The sequence below is a fragment of the Pongo abelii genome, chromosome 18 (genome assembly GCF_028885655.2).
Source record: "Pongo abelii isolate AG06213 chromosome 18, NHGRI_mPonAbe1-v2.0_pri, whole genome shotgun sequence".
Classification (NCBI taxonomy): domain Eukaryota; kingdom Metazoa; phylum Chordata; class Mammalia; order Primates; family Hominidae; genus Pongo; species Pongo abelii.
The window spans coordinates 73,130,434-73,156,736 of NC_072003.2; the positions used below are offsets into that span (position 1 = coordinate 73,130,434).

Sequence of the window (26,303 nt, forward strand, 5' to 3'; positions counted from 1 at the left end):
GCATGAGGCTCGGTCTGGTGCTGGTTTGGCAGGAGTGGGCTCTGGACTCAGAGAGCTCTGCAGCTTTCCCAGGTCCACCCCCTTCACTGTCTTTGTGCAGAACACATCTCCCTCCGGATCCTGAGCCCGGCTAGACACTGCCTCCATGCTCCCAGCCTGAGCCCAATGGCTCAGGGTCACTGTCCCTCCCCACGGAGGCTGCCATATCCCAGTATTAAATCTGTCCACCTGCCTTTCTCTGTCAGTGGTTACCTGGTGTCTTTGCTCAGAGGGGCAGTGGTGTGATCCCGGCAGGGAGTGGAGGGAGCAGGCCTCTCGCCCACCAGCTCAAGTTCTGCTATAGGGGGCCTCGCCTGTAACCCAGAGCTGGGACTAAGACATGTCCCCTCAGGTGACTTTCAAGGACGCCTTATGTCTGGGGCCCTCTTATTTCTCACGCGTTTAATCCAGGGAAGATTTCCTGGGCCGGCGGGGAACATGTGGATGAAAAGCCTATTTCATGCGTCTTAAAATTCTCCGAAAATGGCTGATCACAAAAGGAATTTTTCAGCCTCCCAGGAGGGGGTGGGGGAGGGTACAAATAGGAGAACCCCTCCCCTTCCATTTGGCCGAGAATAACTGAAGGAGCCCCCTCCCCGCCATGCTTTGGCCCACCACTGCGGCTGTGGCGCCTCCATCCTCCCAGTCCTTTGAGACTCTGATCTTTTTACCAGCCTCTCAGAGGCTGCAGTGAGGCTGCTCTGATATTTGCTCTTTGTTACCAGTGGTGGGTATTCATGTTTAACTTCTCGTCCTGTTTTCTGACACTCATCTCAGTGCTCTTTAAGTGGGCACTTATAAAGCCTACAGAAAGCCATCTCAGTTCATAAAATTTCACAAAACCCCCGGACTAAAGATGTGAAGACAAGAAAGGCACTCATGGCTCTAGCTCTTAATCGCAGCCAGAAAGGCAGGAATGGCCCGTGCCCAGGGCAGCAGCTGTGAGCTGTGCTTCCTCTCGGGGTGCTGGGGCTATGCAGGTGGGCCAGGCCACACGGCTGCCAGGAGGCCAGGAAGAGTCCAAGCACGGGTCTTGCCCAAGAGCTGACCTCTTTATCTTTCTGTTTGAACAGAGGAGGCCAGGGCTGTGCACAGCAGGCTCGGGACCATGAAGGTAGAGACCAGCAGGGAAACAGTGAAATGCCAAGCAGAAACTTAAACCAGGACCCAGACTCTGCACAGGCGGGAGTAGGGCCTCAAGAAGGCCAGTGTCAGGGCCTTCTGCCCAGAGCTCCAAGGCCGAGCCAGGCTCTGCTGCCACCCATCCTCTGAGACTCCTGCCAGAGTCTCCCCCTTCCCTCAGGAGGGCATCGCCATGCCTGAAGCGATCGGCCCTGGTGAGGCCGTTGCAGGCAGCAGGTCTCTGGCCACCCTGGAAGCTTGTTGAGAGTACAGATCGTGGACCTCCTGGAGGTGAGGCCTGCGCGTGGTCCACGCATACAGCCAGGCTCTGGGGTCCCTCAGTTAGGATATTCCTGGCTTGAGGGACCCTCCTTTTTCTGGAGGGTAAATGTGCAGCCTTCTGGGTGGATGAGGACACTGATGGGACAGGGGCTGGCGGCTCCCCGCTGAGGGGTGTGGAGCTGAAGCCATGCGCATGGCGCCCAGGGCAGAGCACTCGAGGTGCCCCAGAAACCAGAATGGCAGCCCCTGGCCGGAACTCCTTCAGAGCACGGAGGTCCTTTGAAGGAAAGTTGCTACGGGAACACGAGAGACTAGTGAATCACTGTAATCACCCAGGGCCCATGACCAGGAGGACAGCCCATCTGGTTAAATAATTTAGGGGAGGGAAATGTTGACACGCGGCTATGGCCACATGAACACTGGGGCTGCTGGACCCAAGTTGGGCACGTGGCTTTAAGGCCAGAGGGGTCGAGTGTGGGCCCTGCCAAGGCCTCCGTGTCTTGGTCCAGCACCGACAAGGCAGAAGGGGAGGCTCACCGTCTGTAAACCGTGGGAATACACAGCAGCAGGAGTGCTCCCTGGCCTGGAACAAAGGGACTAGTTTGGGAATCATCACCTGAAGTAAAGGAAAACAAACAGCTTGGTGATCAGAACACGGGCAAGGGGCATCCCCAGACATTGTTGGGGCCGGAGTAGCTCTGGCCGCCTTACTTGGGTCCCAGCACTGCTGTCGCTCACCCGCCTCATTCCTCACAAGTCCCCCTGCAGTTTGCAGGGGAAAATGGCAGAGATGCAGGGATGCCTTTCCATTACCTGTCCCAAGACAGACTCAATCGCAGAGGACCCTGCATGAGGTCACATGCCACAGGGTGAAGGGGTGTCTCTGCCCTGGGCATACAAGCTCCTGGGAATGGGTGGGAAGGGGAGCCAGCCAGGGAAGGGAGGTCTATGTCCCTTGCAGATGCCACAGAGCGTGGGAACATGTTCATGGGAACGTGAGCGCCGGGTCAGAAACCCAAGTTCTGGCCCCTCTGTGGCCCTGGCTGTGTGGCCTGGGACCAGTCCTTGGCTTCAGTTCCTTCCTGTCCCATGCGGGTGGCAGGGGCATGCAAGCGCAGGCAGGGCCAGGAAGCAGCGTGCCAGGCGGTGGCGGCCTCCTCGTGGGCAGGGCTGGCCTCCACGGGGGCAGCTGAGCACATCCTCAGGAGGAAATCCTGCTTAGAAGGGTCAAGCCCAGAGGGCTTCAAAGGGAGAGAAAGGTTACATCTGCAGTTCTCCAGCAGAGCCCAGGAGGCCCCAGGGCAGATAGGGTTCGGGGATGCCATTTCCCTGGCAGTATCAGCCAGGGAATGTATCAGCCAATTCAGAGCACCAGCCTTGGCCACGTCTCCCTGGGCACCAGGAATCTTTATATTAAAATCACCCCAGCCTGGACCTCAGGCAGCAGCTGGCCTGCCTCCCACACTCAGGAGCTGCTGCTCCCAACTGGTTTCCGGGAACCTGCTGTTGGAGTCAGCCCCATGGACTTTCTCCACTGGGTCTGAGTTTGGGTCCAGGCTGCAGAACTATGGCTGCAGTTTCAAGGCCCTGCTTCCCTCTCGTACCCTTTGAGACAAACCATTGCCCTAGTAGGGTAGAACTAAGTGTGGATCACAGGCCAACACCATCCCAGCCAGGTGTGGTCAGTGCCATCCACCCACAGAGATGGCTCCAGGGGGAGAGTGGGGTAGAAGGAGCTGGCTACAGATAGGCTGCCCGGGAGCCACAGGAAGCTTCTGGAGAAACTCGCTGCAGTCCACACCAGAAGGCCCCGGTGATCTCTGCAGCTCAGGAGGTCCAAACTGTCTTCCCGGAAAAGTATGTCTAAGGCTCTGTGCTGTCTGGGCCCTGGAGCTTGTTGGGGGACAAAGGGGTGGGTGGGCAGCAGTGAGTACTTGGTACTGGGGTCAGGCTGCCCGAGGGGGACTTTGGCAAGGGCTCTCATCGGTGCCGCACATGGCATTCTCTGCTAGAAAGGGCTCTGGGCTGAAATCACAAGTGGCCCATGCTGAGGAGTTGAATGTACACGATGTTCCTAATATACTGTCATTTGTGGCCAGGATTAGGAAGGAAATGGTGATTCCGGCTTGGAGGAAATCCCTGTGGCAGGAGAGGGCAGGGGCCCAGCAGGGACCCAAGGGCTTGGGCACTTCTCAGCGCTTCTTGGAGTTGATTATCATGGAGACAACAAGATTTCCTTTAGTGACCAGTCCCTTTGTTTTCATTTGCACTGAGGATTCAGCATGCAAGAAGGTCCCTGCGGCCGTGCCAAGGCTTCATGGCCAGGGGATAATGGTCTCCAGGCAGGGGCCAGACCGGCCACACTCTTGCCCCTACTCCCCGCACCCAGCTATCTCTTCACGCCGGCCTTGCCCTACTTACACTGCCTTTTTATCCAACGCCAAGACGCTATCTCAGCAGAGTCCCCATCGGTCCTCCCTGCTATCTCGGCTTCAGAGCCTCCAGCACACGGTTACACGCCTGTCCCCAGCCCCCGCCATCTGACCTGCATCCAGCCGTATTCTGGGGTGTGTCTATGTGGGATAGAAGGCACAGCCTCTTTTCTGAGACACAAACGCAGACCTCATTGTGAGTCATACACCTGCCGAGTCCCCTCACAGGGCCTCCTTGCAGAATGTGAAATGCTTCCGCCAGAGCCAGACACCCGCCAAGAACCCTGATAACACAGTTCAGAACCTACCTGACTCTGAAGCCCCTTGGCCTGCAGTTCCATGTGCACGCCCAGCCCCACGGCCAAAGTAACCCAGGCCATCTTGTCCCTTCCTGGAGGTTAATTTTCTGTCCTACAAGCATTCATCTCCCCCATTGCCTGTAGGGGCCCAGCCCTAGGCCTTGTGGTGTAAGCTGAAAAGGAACCAGGGCTCAGGGAGGGCCGAGGGGCCAAGTACCACTTTAGGAAGGAAATTGGTGGGAACTAGCATCAGGTGAGGCAGGAGACAGGGGAGGGCTGTCCTGGGAAAGAGCAGGGGGCTTGAGTACCTGTGAATGGACACAGGGGACGGGCTGGTCAGGCTGAAAAGACACATGGAAAATAAGGCCAAGGTGGGTGCGGTGGCTCACGCCTGTCATCCCAGCACTTTGGAAGGCCAAAGCGGCAGATCACCTGAGGTCAGGAGTTCAAGACCAGCCTGGCCAACATGGTGAAACCCAGTCTGTACTAAAAATACAAAAATTAGCCAGGCATGGTGACGGGCGCCAGTAATGCCAGCCACTCAGGAGGCTGAGGCAGGAGAATCACTTGAACCTGGGAGGCAGAGGTTGCAGCGAGCCAAGATCACACCACTGCACTGGATGACAGAGCGAGACTCCATCTAAAAAAAAAAGGCCAAGCCAGCCCAATGGGCAGTTCAGAAAGCGGGGGTCAACTCGTTCCCTAGAGCAAGCCCCAAACTTAGGGTGAGGGACCTGCTAATCCTGGGGGGCTGACGCCCCAGCTGCCTCTGTGAGACTGTTTGGTTTTCTGTGGCAGCTCCCACCCAGATGAGATCTTCTCTGGAGGTCTCTAGATGAGCCCAGCACAGGTGTCTGGGACCTCCCAGAGCCTGATGGCAGCTCCTCTTGCACAGACGGACAGATGGCTAAGAGGACTGAAGGCCTCTTCCTGTGCTCCTCCTCCCTCCATCCCCTTTCCACCAGCTCCCTACAAAACCCAGAAAAACAAGTCCTGCATCCTCCTTCTCCCACCCCACTCCCTGCAAGAAACTTTTAAGTGTACCAGACACATCGACTGCATTAAACACGATGAATTTTTAAGGCATGAGTTGACAGGGTTACCATGGCTGCCTTTGCCCTGAGGGGCACACTGCCGAGGATTGATTGAAATAAATAAAACAGATTTACAGTTTTCATACTTGGAAGCAGAGAGTTGGAAGGGAAGAGAGCAGAGGGGGAGGGGCAGTGAGATTCTGGAGCATTCTGGACTAGAGATGGGAGGCTACTCCCTTCTCTCCCTATCCTAAGGTTATACTGACCCAAAAGCTGCTTTCTCTTTAAATTCCTAAAGGATCCCAGCTGTGGGGCAGGAACAAGGCAGAGAGGAGGCCCTTTTCCGGTGGGAGCGGTCCAGGCCTTCTCTGTAGTTTGTAGCCTTGATATTAGGTTGCACCTCAGATTTATTGGCCGTGAGACTCCAGGTGTCTCCTAGGAAAGCACTGGGGTCCATTGGCCTTGGACCACTGAAGGGGATGGATGTGGGCACCATCCAGCATCCAATGTAGAAAAGAAACAAGGGCTATCCAGGCGCGGTGGTTCACACCTGTAATCCCAGCACTTTGGGAGGCCGAGGGAGGTGGATCACTTGAGGTCAGGAGTTCAAGACCATCCTGGTCAACATGTCTCTATTAAAAATACAAAAATTTTCCTGGTATCGTGGCACATGCCTGTAATCCCAGCCACCAAGGCAAGAGAATCACTTGAACCCAGGAGGCGGAGCTTGCAGTGAGCTGAGATTGCGCCATTGCACTCCAGCCTGGGCGACAGAGTAAGATTCCGTCTCAAAAAAGAAAATCAACAAGGGTTCGCCCCTCTGTGCATGGTCAGTGAGCCACAGGCAGCTGGGGATGGAAATGAAGGAAGAAGGCCTGGCCGTAGGGAGAAGGGAGGGGCCTCTGAGCCAGGATGCCCTGCCCTCAGCAGGCACCTGAAGCCTGTTGCCCTCCTGCCGGTTTGCCCAGTCCTAAGGCCACTTGCAGAGAGACCGGCGGAGTCCACACAGCTCACACTCTCCTCAGAATCAGCATCCAGCCCAGCCTCTGAGGGACCTTGAGCCAGGACTACCTGCCCAGTCACCCATGTAAGAACCCCATCCCCATCCAGATCTGCCAACAGCCTGCCAAGGAGCACAGCAATCACTGACCCCATGCCCCATGACACCCCCTGACCAAAGAGCTGGGCTTGCAGGCAGGGTCCCCACCGGGCCAGTGGGGCTAGAGAATTGGACCTGCTGGGGTGGGAGATGAGCGCCACCAGAGGGTCCTGGTGCCAGACTGGAGAAGCAGAGGCATGAAGAACCCGGTGGGGTAGTTGCAGGGGGTGGTTGGGCAGTAGGAGGAGACCTTCCTGTATCTGTATCCAGTGAGGCCACTTGTGTGACCTAGTCTAACAGGAGGTACCGAGCAAAATCACCCACACTCTTGCCTCTCATGGGGCCACCAACAAGGCTCCATTGGGAAGGATGTCCCATCGATGGCACGCGAGAGTGGACAAGGTGGAGCATAGGGGAAAACTGAGGAGCTGGGGTACACCCACCCCGCCTGGAACTTGCCAGCTGAGGCTTCTTCTGAGTCCTCTGTTCATCATGGGGAGGGCAGCGTTGCGGGGCCAGTGAGGGCTGGAGTAGAGACAGCAGCTGAGGGCATGCCAGGTGGGAGCAGGTGCCCCCAGCCTCCATGCTCATCTCTCAACCTTGCCGTCTCTTTTTAGGGTTTGAGTCCAGGGTCTCTCCCCGCCAGGCCAGCTGTTTTCCACGCTGCTGTTGGCTTATTGTTTGGGACAGTCAAGAATGTCAGAGGCCCCTGGGAGGGGATGGTTGCTCTGGTCTCCAGTTCCCCATGAACTTCTCTTGAGTTCATCTGATGCCCTGTCCACATCCCTGCCCTTGAGCACCAGGTTGGCCCACCTGGGCAGAGGGGCAGGCTGCGTCCACCAAGGGCCCTGCAGGCCAGCTGGCAGAAGGGCATTCCTGGGCCCTCGGCCTCTCCTCCTCCCAGGCTGAACACACCCTAAACACCCCCACCAAGGGTCAGATGCATCATCCGCGGCTGCCTTGGTCACCCTCTTAAAGAAGCCAGGCCCAAGGAAGGAGGGGTGGGGAGGGCAGAGCCTGCACCCAGTGAGTGCATGGGTTCCCGTCCCCAGCAGATGGCTCAGCGTCCTAACAATCACTGGGCAGGTGGGGGTGGGGGGCCAGTAGCATGCCCCTGCTTGGTGACCAGAGCCAGAGGAGGGTCCCCAAAGGGAGCCGGCACAAGTATCCCAAGCAAACAGCCGAGGGACCTGGGAAGGATCAGCCGACAGTGAGGATGGGGAAGTGTTTCTGGCCTTGGTCACTTTGCTGGTCCTGTTTTCAGAGGGTGCAGGGACATGAGGTCATGGGAAGTTTCATGTCTTCCCTGAAGCCACATGGCAGAGTCCAGCTTCCCTAGGGTGGAGCACGGCAGGGAGCCAGAATGTCAGCTCTCCACAAGGAGACCCAAGCTCCATCCTCTGCCCTCCTGGGCCTCACCTGCAGCACGGGGCCCTGCTCCTACAGATGCCTGGCGAAGGAGCCATTCCCCAGCTCCTCCTGAGCAGGCTCCGGCTGTCCCTAGCCTCTAACGTGCCAGGCTCTGCCCTCCCCAGGCTCCCATGATGAGTCTGTCCTAAAAGGAACTGCTCCCTCTCTCCCACTATGAGCTGGCCCTCCTCGTGCCCTGCTCCAGGCCTGCAGGAACTAACCAGGTAGGGAGAGGCCACTGGCCACAGCCAGCTGCACCCTCAGACAGCAGTGTTTGCACAGCCCCTCTTCTGTTGCTCTGCACACAGCCCCGGGCGAGAGGGGTGTTGGAGGGTAAAGCCCCCAGAAAGTCTTGTCCTCCAAACCAAGGCCTGGCTTTGCCCAAATCAGTGACCTGTCTTATACCTGGAGGAGATGCAGCGTGTGTCCCCTGCCCCCAACCCAGGACAGGACAAAGAAGACAGCGCCAGGCTCCAGGCTCCCGTCCATGCCTTTCTCCCACCGCCCCTTCTGCTACCATGAGGCGGGGCTCCTGCCAGCCTGGACCACATAAACTTAGGGCGTGACTGGCCAGTCTAGAGCCACCCAGACACTGCTGCACCTGCAAAGCCGGTTGACACCTTACTACTCCTGCCCATCCTGGCCCAGGTTTCACCTGAAGCAGGGGTTGTGCATGGATGCCAGGTGGGGGTTTGGGAGAGCATCTCCCACAGAGGCCTGCGGCTGTCCATGGCTGGCACCTGATGTGTGCTGATGCTTGCCAGTGTTAGTGATGGGAGGGACAGTGACATGAAGGCTCACACCAACCTGGCAGGTGTGGTGCAGTCACCTCCAGGCAGACGCTGCTCCAGAGCAGTGGAGAAGGCTGCAGGGGGATGCAGAGCCACGTCTCTCCTACCCTGATCTCAGCATGAGCCTTAGCCTTGGCCTTGGAGGCTGCCTCAAAGGGAATATTCATGGGCAAAGCTGTGTAGTCTCAGTTCTTAAGGCAAAGTGACCACCCCCTCTGCTGGCCTCCGGGAAGTTCAGAGCAGGCCGAGGGCAGGTTGCTCTTCTGAGAGCTCCTGGGTATGTGGCAGAGAAACCAGAGAAGCTGGTCCCGCCCCCAGCACAAAACCAGACCTGGAAGAGGGAGCAGCTGTCCAGGCGGCAGCCGGCAGCCCAAGATGGGGAGGCAGAGCTGCGTCCACAGGGCCTCTGGGCTGTGTGTGAAGGACACAACCAGTGACACAGCCCCTGCTGGGCCAAAAGCTCCATTGCCACTGAGGGAGGAGCCTTCCCTAAATGGCGTGTGTCCTTGCCTTCTGGCCACATCCCCCCTGCCTGTGCCTGAGTCACCGGGATACACCAGAGGCCCCCTTACTGACTCAACACACTCCCCTGTGGACCCCTGCCCTCCTCCAGCCCCATGGTGGGCCTCCAGGGTGGTACAAGAGGTCCCCTATGCCCTCCCAGACCCTGTTCAGGTTCCCTCCCACCCCAGCTCTCTGCCTTGTTTCCAAGCACATTCCAGGCCATTGTCTCATGACGAATAGCGTTTTCATGCGGGTGTTGGAAAATATGGGCACATGTTTAATGCTTGCAAGCTGTGCTCCACTGTTGACGCTGCGCTTGGGAGCCAGGCAGGCAACTCAAGCTGGGCTGGGGCTCAGCAAAGAAGTGATGACGCAGCAGCCCTGCAAGGCAGCCATCTGCCAGGCCTCCGCTAGGCAGGGACAGCCCCTGGTGCCCACTCACAGCGGGCACTGGGGAAGCAGAGTGGTGAGGAAGAACTCAGGTTCTGGAAGTCGATTCTTCTAGGTCTGAATCCTCTGTTCCTCCTCCTCTGGTCAGCTGTGGGTCCTCTCTGAACCTCAGATTCCTCTTCTCTGCAGTGGGGTTGATAACCCTGCCCAGGTTGTGTGAGTTCTCAGCATGACACTGCAAGTGGAGCTAGCCCAGAGCCCAGTGCCAGGTGCGTGGGAACTCCGAGGCCACCTGTCTATACAGATCCCGGTGTGGACTGGGGACTGTAGTGGAAAAGGGGCCCTCTTTCCTCCCTCCCCAGCTTCCTGACTCAAGGGCCCACGTCTCACACCCTCTGCCCTGAGCCTTGCCTGTAGTAAGGGCCCCGTGAGCTGGCCAACACTTCCGCTATTATTAGTCTTCTTGAGGCTTTGCAACGCAGTGATCTGGGTTTTCCTTCTCCCCAAACCTAGGGTGACCTGGGGTCGAGGCAGGATGCGGCCCCCACCTCCTTCCCAGCAGTAGGATGGGAGTCGTCCTCAGTGGAGGCCCCTCCGCTGCCAGCCCCAGAGCAGCCTCTCCAGGCTCCTCCTCCTGGGGCAAGGGTGGCTGAGCGAGCGGCTGGAGCATGGCATGGCCTCAGCACTGCTCTCTGTGGTGCCTGCTCCCGGCCTCTCCTCTCCCTTTCCCTCTTGTGGTGCTTTAATTAGCGATGTTCAGAGAGAGACACCTCACTCAGAGGGAGACACCTCGTGAGGAGGCTTGTGCTCCAGAGTCTCCTGGGATGAGCTGGCTTCCCAGGCCTCTTCAGCCAGCAAGAGAGTGTAAGATCTGGGCAGGGCAGGGCAGGGCAGCCAGGCCAGGGCTTGGCCTGATGGGTGACAAGGGCAAAAATGTAACATCAGACTGCCGTTTTCCACACACCGGTGTTTGCACAGCACAAAGAGGCCTGCCTGGGCATGAACGGAGAGAATGCATTGGCCTGGCGGAGGGGGTGGGGGGTCAGTGCACCTACCGTTCTGTTGGGGAGACCCTTGCTTCTTGGGGATGAGTGCCCTGAAAGAACTAGAACTTTCTCTTAGAAGAGGCTGGTAGGAGGGGCCTGCGTTTCAGACTGAGGCTTCATCAGGACCTGAGGTTGGAGCCGAGGCCTTGATGTCTGGGAGGAGCCTGCCACGTGCCGTTCCTGGCCGAGCCATCTGGCCAGGGCAGAGCAGGCGGAGCCTCTAGGGCCACGTGGGCTTGGTGAGGTCAGGAACCAAAAAACCCAAGAGGCTGGAATGCCATGAGTGGCGGAGGGACAGCAAGAGGGAGGCTGGAGAGGAACCAGCGAGAGGTGTGAGACCCTGTAGGCCGAGGTGAGGGGCTGGGTTTGTTTCAGATCCAGGAGGAAGCCGCTAGCAAATCCCAGCAGGGAGGGGCATGCTGTGGTGGGCCTGTTTTAGGATTGTCCAGTTGGTGTGTGGAGGGTGGACTGTGGGGGCAGGAGAAGCAGCAGGACGCAGATCCTGAGATATGGGGAGATGGACCCGGCAGGAGATGCTGACAGCCCCCTAGGCATGGGGGCGGGTGTGTGGGCAGGGTGACCGTGTAGGATGTGCTCCCAGGGTAAGGCCCCCATACCTGCCAGTGGACCCGATAGAGGGACTGGGGGTCAGGATGACTCGTGGTTTGGGCCTGAGCAGCTGGGTGGGCAGTGCCACCGTTTACTGAGATGAGGAGGGGGGTGGCAAGTCTATGGGGACACCAAGGGTTGGTTGTGGCCCAGCAAGGTTTGAAATGCCTGCTAGGTGACCAGGCAGGGCCTTCCACCAGGCAAGCAGCTGTTCCATCTAGAGCCCAGCGGGGGCTCAGGGCTGGAGGGCACGTGTGGGAGTCACTGATTGGGACCACAGACTACCGAGAGGCACAGACTAGAGAGAGAAGAGCGGAAGGGCTACCCCAGCCCTGGGGGAGAGGTGGGAGGAAAACCAGGACAGGGTGGTGTCACTGGTGGCGAGAGAAGAGTTTCCAGAAAACTCCACTATTCCTGACCTTCTGTAACACAGTCAGCATTCCCCGGCTTCTCTGGGACACCAGGAGGCCTGGGTGCCCACTTCTTCTCACCAGCAGCCCCTCGTCCGTCCCTCCCTCCGCACCCTCGTCAGCCTGCCCTCACGTGGGCACCACCCTGCCCTCCGCTGCCACAGGTCCCGCCTGCCGGCCTGGATCCCTGGAGAGCGCTGCCTGACAGTGGCTCGGCTGTTGGCCTCTGTCATGGAGACGGCACCAGCTGCCGGCGACGGGCACTTGTGACCATTTGTCAGAACGCCCCCCTTCCTCCTGTGCCTGCCCTTCTGGAACATTTCTCTCCCACAGCCGTGGAGACAGGGCTCATGGAGGGGTTGGGGGACCGGGAAGGGCCAGGAAGCACTGTCTGGGCTCTACAGCAGGGCCACCACCTCCTGGCCTTTGGCTTGAGGCTGCCTGGCTGGGCTTTCCCTCTGCGGCCAGCAGCTCCCCAGAGGAGCTGTGGCCCCTGAGGTACCGTGTCCCACACGCTGGCCTTACATGGCTTGTTCCTTGTCCTCAGGCTGCCCTCTGAGGACTTCCCCCTATTTCACAGATAGGTATTGCCCCTAATTAAGGTGGAGAAATTGTGCGGAGACATTGAGATCACACCGCTGGTAGTTGGGGACACCAGGCTGAGGCCTTCACCTCCCACCTAACCCCAGGGGAGCCCCCGGCACGGCAGGGTCCTGGTGGCATGTGCAGGGAGATGAAGTGGCCCTCGCTCATGCAGCCGCCACCCCCTCCCTGCGCCGCTTGTTTCTGTTTCTCGTGGTTTCTTGCCCAGGCCTGCAGGCTCCAGCTGAGGTAGGCTGGAACGGCCTGCCTACTGTTTGCGCTTTGTGGTCTGGCCTCTTTGTTACCAAATGCTCTGGGGTTGCTTTGGGGCTGGGGGTGGGGAGGAATCTTCTCCAGCCCGGCCCCAGACGCGTGGCTGGCATTCAGGGGCATTCGGGAAGCTGGGCCCAGGTCATGTGGAGCGGAGACTGAGTCCAGTGACCTGGGAGGAGAGGGAGGTGTTTCAGGCCTCCCACCAAGAAATGTGGCTCATGTCACTGAGCACCGGAGACCTTGGGGCCTCCAACGCCGTGTCGGACCTGTGGTGATGCTTCCCTGGAAACAGAACGCAGCATCAGGCACCGGAGCTTAGCCCCAGATGGGAGGTGGTGTGGGCAGGGGTGCCATGCTGCCGCCAGCCCAGCAGTCAGGAAGCACAGTGCTGCACACCACCCTCTCACCAGCCACCTCGCTCATGCCCCATCCTGCCTGCATCATGCTGTTTTGGGGAAGCTCCCGAATCCCTGGGACTCCAGCTGGGAAGCATTGCCCAGGCGCCCTTCCCCTGCAGGCCGGGCCTCCAAGGGCACATGGAAAAGCAGCGCGGATTCCTCCAAGCCTGTCCTCACCACCCACTTCTCACTGCTAGTGTCATCTGGCCCAGGGACCCTGGGGAATCTGCTTTTCTTCATCTTCTGGGTTCCCTTTTTTCCTTTTGTATAACAGGGAGGCTCCTCTTCACAAAGTCCAATCCTTAGTCCTGAACGACTCTTAATAGACAAGAGACGGGAAAGGGGTCATGGCCCAGGGACCAGCGAGCTAGACTCTGGCCCTAAGTGACTCTGCGACCTTGGTCAAGTCACTTCACCAGTTTCACCATCCGTACAGAGAAGAAAAAACTCAGGGTCATAACGCTGATCCCGCACGGATTTGTGCTCCAGGCCGCAGGGTACAGCCCGAACAGCGCAAATCCCTGACCTCGGGGGCTTCCAGGAGGCGGAGTGGGGCAGTAAACAGGTGACCGATGTGTGGAGAATTGGCTGGATGAAGATGAGCTAGAGAGAAGAAAGCCCAGCAGGGGACAGGCGTGTCTTGGCCTGGGGTGGGGGGCATTGCCCAGGCATGTGGGAGTTCAGGAAGGTGACAAGGTCCCAGGGACTATTTTGGGTAGCTGGAGGCCCAGCTGTTTCTCTTGTGCCGGGGGATTAATATAGCATGGGGCACTCTGGCGTGGCTAGGCCCAGGTAGGCAGTGCTGGGAGGCCTGGAGGCAGGTGCAGCATTCCCCCGACCCTTCCCCGCCCCCCCGCAACCACAGGCCTCAGAGTCACGGCTCCACATCGGCCTCAGGAAAGAGCAGGTTTCCCCAGGACGCTGCAAAACCAAGAAGAGGCCTCCCAGGCTGAGACGCAGAGGCTTCCAGGTCGGCCTGCGCCCTGACCCCGCTCTGCCTGCTCTCCAGGCAGCTGTGCCTCCTGCTGAACGCGGAGAACATCTTCCACTCAATGGCAGACATCCTGCTGCGGGAGGAGGACCTCAAGTTCGCCTCGACCATGGTCCATGCCCTCAACACCATCCTGCTGACCTCCACGGAGCTCTTCCAGCTAAGGAACCAGCTGAAGGACCTGAAGACCCTGGTAGGCTGCGTCTGGGACTCCATCCTCAGGCGTGCTCCTGCATGCCAGGGGGCTCACCCTGTGTGAGCCCGCCCCTCGGCTGGCCCCAGGAGGCTCTCAGGGAGAAGACGGGGTTGAAATCGAGACTTCCCCTGGTCCACTGGGAAATAGGGATCCCGGGTGAGTGGCTGCGCAGCACTAACCACGGGTGCGTTACGTCACCCACACTGAGGTCTCTGCCCGCAGGAGGGTCCACGTGTCTACCCTGACCCCCCAACAGCCCTGCCTCTTCCATTGGTTGACACCCCAGTCCCACTCCAGGCACGCCCCCTTGAAAACAGAGGCTCTGCTGGCCATGGGCCCACCCTGCGGGGCAGTGCCACCCTCTCAGGGCCAGGCCTCTGAGTTATAACCTTGCTGGCGAATCGGGTTAACAGCTCTTCTCGCCCTCCTTGGCCTGGCCCCTCTCTCCCACAGCTGGACACATCTGGCTCCTAAGGCACCTGTCATAAGCCAAGGTGGCAAGTTTGTTGCCCATCCGTCCCAGGCTCTGGATGAGGATGCACCAACGACTGGTCAGAGAGAGCAGAAAGGACACTCACTCACTCTCACTCCCCTATGAACAAGGAGAGACACGGGTCCCAGGCCTCTCGTGTCCCAGCTGAGGGTGGTGGCTGCAGAGGCCGTGCAGGGACAGGCACCGTCCTGGAGGCAGGGACTCCAGGGGTTTCATTTCCCAGGTCCCCTGCCGGCTCAGACCCTGCTGACACCCTCCCCAGGAGCCTCGGGGATATCCAGGCCCATGTCCAGGGGCATCTGGGGCCAAGTGGCTCTGCACGATCCAGGCCACAGCCCTGCCTCCTTCCTGTGGTTCCTTCCAGACATTTGCAGAGGCCTTAAGAATTTTCCTCGGGGACAAGGGCTCCCCCAAGTGTGGGCTGGGTTCCTGGGTGGTTTCCAAGTGTTCGAGGTGGCCTGCAGAGGTGGGGAGGAGACGGCATTTAAGTGTGCTTCCTCCCTTCCCTGCCCACTCCCCATCACCCTCCCAGTCCCATGGGGCTCCGGGACCACAGAGTTCTTTGGGGGGTGGGGGAGACAATTACTGTGATTTTGCCGAGGGCAGACATGCCAGCACAAAGGACGGCCACTCCCAGCCAGGCCCTCGCAGCCACCACATAGCTCTGGGACTGGGAGGTAATGACAGGGTCTGCGGAGGAGCTGTCAGCGTTTCCTTTGTGATGGCTGGTTCCCAGCCGGGTTGCCAAACAGCCGGGGTGCTAAGCTGGCTCTGGCTGCCCCCGACCGAAGGCCCCTGGGACTTAGACCTGTGGTCCTTCCCTCAGGTCCCTACGTGGACCTGGAGGGGGCAAGGAGCAGGGGTCTCCTCACGGCTCATGCCTCTTCCCCCACAGGAGAGCCAGAACCTGTTCTGCTGCCTGTACCGCTCCTGGTGCCACAACCCAGTCACCACGGTGTCCCTCTGCTTCCTCACCCAGAACTACCGGCACGCCTATGACCTCATCCAGAAGTTGTATCCTTCCTCTCACTGTGGTTGGAGTTGGGCCACTGAGGGGCAGAAGGGGCCGGCTGCCCCCTTTCTTTCCACCCAACAGGCGGGCCCAAGTGCCATGCTTCTGTCCCCACCCCTCCACTCAGCCTCAGGGCTTGTGACATCAGGGCTGCCAGGACACTGGGAGGGGAGGGATGTATTTGGGAGAGCGAGGCTGGCAGCAAAGAGGGGCTCCTGGAGGGGAGCTGGCCCGGGAGAAACCCTGTGGGTTGGGATTGGGACTGAGTAGGCCCAGCCCGGCGGGTGCCAGCGGGTGATGCTGGACCATCTTGCTGGGGTAAGAGAGAACCCCAGCTCCTGCCCCTGGGAGAAGGTGGCTGCCCTCTGCTCATTGCAGTTCCTCCTGGGCCTGGTGGGGTGTGGGGGAGAAGGCCCGGAGCTGGGAATATGGGTGGATGGCTGGGTGAGCCTGCAGGCTTCAGCCCAGGCGTGGGCCTTCGGGGGCCACAGAGCTAGAGCCCGACAGGCTTCAGGATGACACACTGGGGAGAAGCAGGCTGGGCGGAGGCCTCAGAAGCAGGAGGCACCCATGCTTACCTGAGCACCACGCTCCTCAAAAGGCATCCGGAGTTAGATGTTTTGTTTTGTTTTTTGAGACGGAGTCTCGCTTTGTCACCCAAGCTGGAGTGCAGTGCGGTGATCTTGGCCCATTGCAACCTCCGCCTCCTGGGTTTAAGTGATTCTCCTGCCTCAGCCTCCCAGGTAGCTGGGATTACAGGTGTTCACCACCATGCCCGGCTAATTTTTGTATTTTTAGTAGAGACAGGGTCTCACCATGTTGGCCAGGCTAGTCTCAAACTCCTGACCTCAAGCGATCTGCCCACCTCGGCCTCCCAAAGTGCTGGGATTACAGGTGTGAGCCACTGTGCCTGCCTGGTCAGATTTTTTTTAAAACACCAAGAGGCAAACTAGCCCCATCCATGGGTGCCTGACATGTAGCCCAGGATTGGAGTGCAACATGACCAGCCAGGAGTTGGGAGTAAGGAAGAAGAGGCCAGGAGGTGCCTCAGTGGAGGGCTAGGTGTGGCCCTGCCTGGCTCCCCACAGTGTGCCTGCTTCCCTTCTACAACCTGGATTTGCTCCTCTCAGCCACTTCTGTCACCCGGAGACTGGTAGGCCACTGCCCAGCGCCGCAAGCCTGCTGCAGCCCTGCTGGCAGGAAAGGAGAGAACCCTTCCTGCCCGGCCCTCCCTCAACAGGCTGCAGCGCTGTGATAAGAGCCTCTCCCAGCCCGGGAGGGTGCAGAGGAGACAGCTGCTAGAGCGGAACCTGGAACTCCCGAACAGGGGGGTTCCATTTAGGACAGAAAGGCGAGGAGCAGAGAAGAGCCTGGTGTCCTTTGTGCGCCAAATCCTGCTTCACCACAACCAGGCTCTGTGCACAGGAAGCCAGGTGCAGGTGGGGAGGGCGCGTGGTGCTCTGAGCTGTGGCTGTGCAGGCCCAGCAGACAGACTTGCCTTGACTGCACACCCAGTGGGGACCTGGAGGTCACCGTGGACTTCCTCGCAGAGGTGGACAAGCTGGTGCAGCTGATCGAGTGCCCCATCTTCACGTGTAAGAACCACCTCCCACCACGCCTCGCGCCATGAGTCCAAGGCTGCCCTGGTGTGGGGTGGGTGGAGCCAAGCTCCAGTTGGTCTCTTTTGGCTGGGGAGGGAGGAAGAGCAGTCACCCCAGGGAAGCTTCTGGAATGTTAAGAATGTGAGACCTATAATCCCAGCACTTTGGGAGGCTGAGGCTGGAGCATCTCTTAACGGCAGGAGTTCAAGACCAGCCTGGGCACCATAGTGAGATCTCATCTCCACAAAATTTTTTAAAAATTAGCCAGGCATGATAGTGCATGCCTATAGTCACCACTACTCAGAAGGCTGAGGTAGGAGGATCACTTGAGCCCAGGAGGTTGAGACTACAGTGATCTGTGACTGCACCACTGCACTCCAGCCTGGGCAACAGAGTGAGACCCTGCCTCAGAAAAAGAAAAAAGACTGGGCTGATAGGCCTGCACGGCCAGCCAGAGCAGGGCTGGGGCACGTGGCGTCAGAACCTGGGTCCTGCCTGTATCCCTCACAGTGAGTCTCGTGGACATGAGCCAGCGCTGACAGCAGAACCCCCTTGAAGGCTGATACCAGGCGCCTGGACTGTCCCCAGCCACCCCTCCGGGCCCGCTGCCTCTGCCCTGGCTCTCTAAAGTTGTGGGTCCCCCGGGTCCCTCTGCAGGTGCTCCTGTTGGCCCAAGAGCCATGCCTGCACCTCTCTGAAAGAACAGTTGGCATTTGCTGGGAGCCAGTGGGCAGGAGCTGCCTGCTTAGTAACACCCAGGCTGAATGTGCAAAAGTGGCAGCTGGCTGGGGCAAGCACAGCTCTCAGCACCTCAACATACACACTTTGAATGACGCTCATGTGTTTATAATGTGCAGAGAAGCCAGGAGGCCACTCTGCTGCTGGCCACCTTCCCTGCCAAGCTGGCCACCCGGCCTCTCACACTCTCTGGCAGCGTCTCTGACCCGCCGGGCCTAAGCCCATCAGCCTGAGCCCTAGAGCCCGAATTGAACGCAGGGGCTGAAGAACACCCGTTCCCATCCCCTCCTGAGCCCCCTTCAAAGGGCAGCCTCGTCAAGCAGCAGGGTGCCTTAGGAACTGATGCCCTGGAGACAGAAGAGCAGGGGGGAGACCCTGCTCTCCGCAGAGTGCACTAAAGCCTGTCCCAGGTGTGCCCAGCCTGACACTTCCCCGAGGGCCTCCCAGGGACACAGGCACCCACACAGCCGCCTGAGGTCAGGTCCTAAAAAGACCCTGCTCCTGCTGCTGGTCTGTCCTGACTCATCTCTCCAGTTGTACATTCTTGGCATTCCAGAAGCATCCCTGGGATGATTGCCCTCCCTCCCTGACCCTGGAGGAACTCCAAGCACCTTCTCCTGAAGCCCAGGGCTTTGCTGGGGCAGGGTAACAGGAGAGACACACCCTGGTCTCGCCCAACACCGTCCCAGCCCTGAGTCGCTTGGATCTTAGAGGTGGCTGGTCTGGCCACAGGCAGTGCCCGCTTCCCAAAGGCCCAAAGGGAAGAAAGGACTGGAAACAGGCTCACGCTTCTGCTGGGCAGCCAGGCCTAGGACAATGGTGGTGGGGGTCTCCTCTGGAGGGCGCCAGGAGGCCTCCATTCCTCTGCTCTCTGCTCACCAACACCCTGGCCCTAAGGCCTGGTGCTCAGGCCCCCTGTGTCAGCGGGACCCCCTGTGTGGCTCCAGGGGTGACATAGTCCCTCTCCCAAAGCACATGGCACGTCCTCCGCAAACAATGCCTGGACTGGGCCTAGGGACACAAGAAAGTAGAAGCCAGTGATTCTCCTGGAGAGGCTCACAGGAAAAAGTGAGCCTGTTTCCAATCCCGCCTCCCCTGTGCGCCTTGGGGAAGCTGGGACTGCCTTGTGGTACAGCCAGCCACCAGCGGGGTCCGTGCTGCAGCTTGGGCTGGAATGAGTGCTGGGCAGCCCCCCGGGTGCGTCTCTTTCCCCCGTCAGGGTGGTGGCAGGGCTGGCATGTGAGCCGGAGCCCCAGAAGCACCTCCCAGACGCTCCGGGGCTTTTGGTGTGTGTCTCGCTACACACAAAAGCGTTTTTCCATCCTGCCCTCTCTTAAAGCTGTCCTAATCCACCGTCTTTCTCTCCAGCACACCCTATTTATAGCTCTCCCGTGCTGGCACGTGTGGAGCCGACTGGAGAATATGTTACGCTACAGGCCCGGAGCCCTCGTATCACCAGGGAGGCAGCTGAGCGGGGGGCGGGGAACAGACCAGGCCCCACAGCATGTCTCGGGGTCGTGGGGCTAAGGTGACTGTTGGGAAGATCAGACAGGCAGGTGGGCAGGTGGAAAGGAAGATGAGATCATGGAAACGGCTAGGACACTCCTGGGGGAGGCAGAGGCAGCACGACTGGCTGTGAAGGAGTCCCTGACTCGCTGGAAGCCACAGCCACCTGGCTGGGTCCACACAGCTGGGTCCTTGGGCTGTGGGTGCCATGGCGCCAGGTCCCAGGTGGTCCTGGCCAGTCGGAGGCAGGAAGTGTGGGCTGGGCGTGTCCCAGAGCAGTGCCAGGTCCCTGACCCCTGCCCTCTGCCCACCCCAGATCTGCGCCTGCAGCTGCTGGACGTGAAGAACAACCCCTACCTGATCAAGGCCCTCTACGGCCTGCTCATGCTCCTGCCGCAGAGCAGCGCCTTCCAGCTGCTCTCGCACCGGCTCCAGTGCGTGCCCAACCCTGAGCTGCTGCAGACCGAGTGAGTGCCGGCTGGGGACTGCTACCCCCACCCTCCGAGCAGGGACAGGCCCAGAGGAGCCTGGTGAGGAAGGGCCGTGCCAAGGGCTGCTGAGGCCTCCCTCACTTCAGCATCCCACCCCTTTTGTCACTGTGGCCACCATCCCCCCAGCAGCCACTTGCCCCTTGGCCTCTTGTATCCACATCAGAGCACCAAGCAAGGGATTCTGGGAGCATTCACACGGTGGCCGGGAGTAGCAACACTTCCAGGCAATCAGGGTCCAGCTCAGTGAGGCTATGCAAAATCTAAAAACTCTGAGGGCATCTGGAGTTACCCAGACAGAGGACCCTGGAGAGAAACTCCGGGCAGGGGGAGGAGTTCCTGCCCCAGCTTAGAGATGGGGGCCCCAGTGGCTGTCTGTCCTGGGCACCTCCCAGGCCTCACATAGCCCCTCCCCACCCTGTCTGTGGCAGAGGCTCAACCCTGGGTCACTGGGAGACCCCATCATTTCTAGGACCTTCTCAGCCACTTCCGGGGTGGGGTGGGAGGCAGGGGTGCACTCAAGGCTCCCCTGCTCAGGTCCTGCCCATGGAAGGAACAGGTCCTAGGCACCCCTCCACCAAGAGGCCCAGCTTGGCAGCCTCTGGTCAGAGGGGTGCCGGCTCCCACCCTGAACCCACGGCTGGCCCCTACCCCAGAGCCTGTAGGGCTGTGTCTATATTTGGTAACCCTTGGAGGCTTTGCCTCATCCACAGGCATTTGGCATCCGAGATGGAAAATTTCACTTGTCAGGTCGCCATGGAAACCAGCAGAGCCACTGAGAAGATTTACGCTGAATGGAGCGCGCCCAGCTTGCATCAGATGCCCTGTGTGTCTAGAATTCCCTCCCAGGCTGTTAGAGCCACTCAGCAAGCCTGGCGCCTTGCTCCAGCAAAGGGCCTCGGGTGCCCGCCTTTGCGATGGATACAGGCAGCCTTGAGACAGGCCTGCCCGGAGGCCCTGTGCCCTCCACACCGCTGGCATCAGCTCCCACTGCCCCTCCCACCCAGAGTGGCCCTCCGGTGTCTGAGTGTGGGGCACCTGATAGGCTCTCTGCCCCAGGCCAGCTGGAGAGGCTGAACCCCTAGAAAGTGTGGCCCCAACCAAGACAGGCTCATGCCTTCCCTGCCCCATTCCCCCAGAAGGCAGTGCCCTGCAGTGGCAGGACTAGGCCTTGAGCCGGCTGCCACCCCAGCTGCTCGGGGTGCCCAGAAGACAGCACCTGATGCAGTGTCCCCAGGGGAGCAGGGTCAGCCATGGAGTGGGGCGCGCGTGTGGGTTCCTGGGGCCGGAGTGCTGTCAGCTCCTGAGAGACTCCGAGAGAGGCCCAGAAGCCGCACCAGGCCTCACTGGCCCAGCCTTTGCTTTGGCCCTTCTAACGCCCCATAGTGTTAGGGTCAACCTGGCAGGCACCCGGGAGGGGAAGGTGCAGCCGGAAGCAGGGAGGAGGCAGGAAGGGCTGCTTCCCTGTGACCTCCAGTCTCCCTGTGGGAACCAGCCTGCCTTCCTGGGAGTCCTCCTGGCCAGGGAGCTGGCCCTGCCTCTCCCAGGGCTCCGCGTGCTGATCTCCTTGTCTTGGGAGGAGAGCAGAGGCTCAGAGCAGTCATACTCCTCAAACCAGGGTAGAACAAGTTTGCAGAGGGAAGCTGGGAAAATGAGGCTTTCCTCAGAATCTCCCATGGTCAGTCAGGGAAGTCTTGAGCCAAGGGGTTGAGGCCTCTGGGTAGAAGATTCTGAGGGTCATGGATGCTTTGCAGGCCTAGAGTAGGATCTGGTGTGAGCTCCGCCATGGATTTACTGTGTGACCTCCAGCAAGCCCAGTGCCCTCTCTGGGTTCTTGGTTACTTAGTCAGTAAATGCACATTTAGACTAAATGGGTGTGTGAGGCACCCCCTAGCCTTCAATGCCCTGGACCCCCAGCCTTTCTTTGCAATGACCTAGGAAGAGATACCATAGATAGGGGCACAGAAGCAGTGGGCATGCCAGGGGCCTTCGGAACAGCTGGGGGAGGGGTCAGATTGCAGGGTGGGGCCCGGAGGACGGCTCACACCCTGGGAAGGGAGCTGCGGACAGTCCCAGCCCTGGGAGGGGCAGACAGCTGGCAGACAGGGTCGAGTTGCGGGGCAGGCCTTGGAGCCGGGAACAGCTGGGAGAGTTTGTACACTCCTCGCCCATCCCTGGTTCTGTGTGCTCCAGGCGCCATCAAGGCCCTGGGGACCACAGCTCCCCCACCCCCTGGCTTCTGGGCCACTCCCCAGGGACTGTCTCCTCAGTAAGGCAGGAGGGAACCTCTAAGAAAAAGCTGGCAACAGGTGCATGGGTGGGATGGCAAGAGTGAGAGCCGGCCCTGAGTCCTGGACTCGCCACACTGTGCTGTGGGCTGGCTGGCCTCAGCCTCGGTGCCCGAGAGTGGTTATGAACCTACAGAAGATGTGCAGGGCCTGAGAGCGGCCATCTGCATTAGGTGGGGCAGGAAGAGTGGGCCTGACCTCTGTGCTCAGCAGCCCAGGCAGTGTCACCCACCCCCAGTGACACAGCCTGCCCTGCTCCCAAGATCTCAGGCCAGGAAGGGTCTTCTCATCATAGGGAGCAGGACTTCTTGCCACCCTAAGGGCCCACCCCCACCAACCCTGCCACACCGACGCCATCTCCCCGGGTTTGCCATCCAGTGCTGAAAGCATCTCTCTAAAGGCCCGTAAGCTCCCCTAACCTAAGGCCTTGGCTTGCCAGGAGTGTCATGGGGAGCAACGCACAGACCTGTGGGTGCCCAGCATCAGAAGACACACTTTAGGGTCACACGTGTGGCCTTGGCCTAAGTGGGTTAGAGGAGCATCTGGCCACAGCCTGGACTTAGGGCTGCAAGCTCCGGGGTGGCCGTTGGCTTCCTCAGAAGTCCAGGCTTCTCTCTTGGAGCAGTGGCACCTGGGCCCCAGGGTTACTGTGCCTGGGAGGTCCCTTCCCAGTAGCAACCACAGCCTAGAACACTGCCCACAGCCTGGCCCTCTAGAATGGGCCCCACCCGGCTGCTTTTGATCTTTGTTGAACTAAAGTCAGCTGAGCCCCGCTAGGGAGGCAGGAGTGCCAGGCCCAGAAAAGCAGCAGCCGCAGCCATAGACACGTCCAAGATGTTTTCTGGTGGTGCATCTTTAGCAGGGAGGCGGGAAGGGAACAGGTGTGGGCAGGCAGAGCTGAGCAGGGGTGCAGGAGGCCGCCTCCAGGCCCCAGATGGCATCTCAACTGTGGGAAGAGTCCCCCTGCCCCGGTCCTGCCCAGCAGGCTGGTGGGCCACCTGAAGCAACTGTCAGGCTCTGGCCGTTGATTCTTCCTGCTGGACTGAACTCATGGCCAAGAGTTCGGTTTGGGGGAGCTCCATTGTGTCTCCCCCAAAGTGGCCTCCTTTATTTCCACCCTCAAGCTGCTGGGCCCCGGCTGGCCTCACGTTGGAGGGGCAGAACTGTAGCCACAGTGGCACCTGCCAGGTACCTAAGCTGGGGCTGGACACCAGGTGAAGCTCTTACACATCGTGTCAAGGCATCTTGGCAGCCACCCCAGGGCCGCTCCTTAGGCAGCCCTCGCTTTGCAGACGAGGAAACAGTCACGTGCTCAAGTCACACCACTAAGAAGCGGTGGAGTTATGGTTGGGTCCAGGTCTGTCTAGATCCTGTGCTCTGCCACTGCCTGCACCCCCACCTCCCGGCCCTGCCAATTGGCATCTTTTCATAAACTTGAAGGGCCCCAAGATTCTCTGCTTAGCTGAGCAGCCCACAGTCTTCCTGAGACCCCTTCCCAGGGCCACCAGGCCTCAGGACCTGGAAACAGATAACTTCCTAGCCCACATGGATCTGCTCCTCCAAACCAGTGAGGCCAAAGGGAGGGAGCAGAACATTTCATGAGACACTGCTGGAGGGTGAGTAGGAATGGGACAGGAGCCCAAGGGGATCTCATCCCCAGGGGCAAGCTAAGCACTGGGCTTGACAGGGACAGCAAGGCTACCGCATTGCACGATTATAGGGAGCATCATGCACACTAGCTGTGCAGTGCACAACCTGTGTTGCTATACAGAGCAACTGGAGAGGGTGGCAGCAACAGGAATGTAGGAGCTATAGCCATGTCCAGTGGTGAGACCAGCATTCCTCCTCCCAGGGACAGTGAGTGACTGCAGGCCTTGGGGCCCCAACACTCAAAAACAAATGTCCTGCCAAGTGGAGGGCCCAGCAGAGGCTCTTCAGCACTTCTCATTTTCCCCAGTCCTAGCCCTGCCTCTCAGAGAAAGGGCCAAGCTGCCACCTCCCCCGTCTCCCCCGACCCTGTTCCAGGCCCCAGCTGGCTTCCTGGCTGGCTGCTATCCCTGGCTTTCACCCCAAAGGGAGCCACTCGTAAACAGGAAATGCTTCCCAATGCGATGCCTGCTCTGGGCGCCATCGCCAGCCCACAGGCCGGGGGCAATAGCCAAGCAGCAGTGTTGGCTGTTCCCACCAACTGCGGAAGAGGGGGATGCTCAGGGGCTTCCCAGCTCTGGGGCCTGCCATGAGGGAAGAGTTGCCAGGCCTGAGACAGACGCCCAGAGGCCGAGCCCACCAGCCTGTGGCTCTGCCCCTGACCCCACTGCCCTTCAGCAGTAACCCCCCTGTGAGCTGATCCCTGACGCTGAGCATTTCTGCTCCCTCTCCCCAGAGACAGTCTAAAGGCAGCCCCCAAGTCCCAGAAAGCCGACTCCCCTAGCATCGACTACGCAGAGCTGCTGCAGCACTTTGAGAAGGTCCAGAACAAGCACCTGGAAGTGCGGCACCAGCGGAGCGGGCGTGGGGACCACCTGGACCGGAGGGTTGTCCTCTGACAGGCCTGGGACGGAGGAGGGCCCACCGAGTGGTCCCATGAAGCACTCAGGGTCGTCACGCCCTCCTGAGGAGCTCAAGGACCTGCCTGTCAGGACCAGGGCTGGGCCTGACTGCCAGCCCAGGGCAGTGTTGGGGCCGGAGGCTGCTATGTCTGCCCAAGCTCCTCTCAGAGTCCAGTCCCCAGGCCTCCAGCGCTGTGGGCTGCACCCTGGCATTCAGGCAGAGCTGGCTGCCTGCCCTGTGGGGGGCTATAGCCTCAGAGACCACTCATCCTCTGGAATCAACCTCTTTCTAATACCCTCTTGGAAAAAGAGCTTGCCCCTCCTGCAGCACACCAGAGCTCTGGCCTTGTGTGTACATGTATACATACGTGAACACATGCCTACGTGTGTGTGTATGTGTGTGTACTTGTATGCACACAGGCACCAGCACAAAGATCTGAATGATGCACCCCACCCCCACCCCAATAAAGAAATAACAGAAAACCCTCAACCCGAGCCAGCCTGCTCCTTCCCAGCTGACACCTGCAGCTGCCCAGGGGCCTCACCCTCTGTCCTGGAGATCGAGTCTCATGATGGCCCCAAGGAGTACTGGCTGCCCCAGGGCCTGGTCCCTGCACTCAACTGAGTGGTCACTCACTCTAAGCCATGGGCTTAGAGCCTAGGTCCCCACCTCTGGAACCTGCACCCTCTTAGAGAGCACCATGCACTGCCTGCCCTGGAATCCTGAACCCTGCCTTCCCCAAGCCCCTAATCTGCCTTTCTCATCCTGACTCCCTGGGGCAATGGGAGTTCTCCACTGGGGAGATGGGACCTGAGCCCCAGGAGTTCCTGGATGAAAGGGCAATGCACACTGCAGAACACTTTGCAGATCACAGGGCAAGGGGAGGAAAAGCCCAGAGCCGTCCAGGGAGGGGCAGGTGCCCCAACCACTGCTTCCGCGGAAAGCCCCTCCTCACCGGCAGGAGCACCACCTTCCCCCAGGCTTTGGGAACCCTGGGCTTGGTCTCCTAATGAGCTTGTAATTGGCTCCCTCGGGCCCATGGAGTAGGGGAGAAGGAGCTTGTGCCTGCTCTTCCCCAGAGTGCGCCCCCACCATCATGCTGCCGCCCAGGGTGGGTTTCCCTGCCTGGAGTCTCCAGGACAGGCTGCGCTTGACATTGCTACCCCATGCACGTGTGTGCATCGCACCCACTGTGGACTCAGGCAGCAGAGACCAGGGACAGTCCAGCTCTGCTCTGCAGGTCCGACACGAGCCCCCACCCGCGAGGAAGGAGGTTGTCCAAGGCCCAGGAGACTACCACTGCCCCCCAAAAGCCCAGCCTCGGGCACCCCATCCGGGTGGCATCGGCACCACTTGGAAAAGGAGCCAAGGAACTTGGAAGGGTCCGAACTTGAGGAAGGTCTGTGCCTGCGATGAAACGTCCCAAGGCGGGCGCCTCTACGATACCCCGCGCCCTGCTCTGTGCCGTGTATCCCACCCATCCAGCCGATGCACCGACCCCATCCCACCACTGTACCCACTGCCTGTCTTTAGAAGCGCGAGAAGCCCCCCGCCCCAGACCAAAGGCCAGAAGATATCGTGGAGCCCCTGCCCGGGGGCTGAGGCCCAACCGCCCGTCCCGCTCCCGCGTGGGCAGGGAGGGCCCCGCCCCAGCGCCGCCCCCCGACCCGCGGTGGCGCCCGCGCCCGTCGGCCCCGCTCGCCGGACCAGTCTGGCAGCG

At 59.9% G+C, this 26,303-nt stretch overlaps 1 protein-coding gene across 2 annotated transcripts in view; it reads left to right on the forward strand.

Moving 5' to 3' along the window:
- VAC14 (VAC14 component of PIKFYVE complex) overlaps positions 1 to 25,072 on the forward strand; it is a 116,960-nt gene extending 91,888 nt beyond the window's left edge. Inside the window, exons 15-19 of one of the 2 annotated variants that reach the window (XM_002826618.6) lie at positions 13,730 to 13,904; positions 15,296 to 15,414; positions 16,928 to 17,007; positions 19,574 to 19,724; positions 24,417 to 25,072. In XM_002826618.6, coding sequence (XP_002826664.1) covers positions 13,730 to 13,904; positions 15,296 to 15,414; positions 16,928 to 17,007; positions 19,574 to 19,724; positions 24,417 to 24,579 — 688 coding nt within the window. In that variant the 3' untranslated portion in view covers positions 24,580 to 25,072. Of the gene's footprint in view, positions 1 to 13,729; positions 13,905 to 15,295; positions 15,415 to 16,927; positions 17,008 to 19,573; positions 19,725 to 20,495 lie in introns of both variants that reach the window. The other variant, XM_054534095.2, reaches the window with a different exon arrangement.
- Positions 25,073 to 26,303: the final 1,231 nt, after the last annotated feature.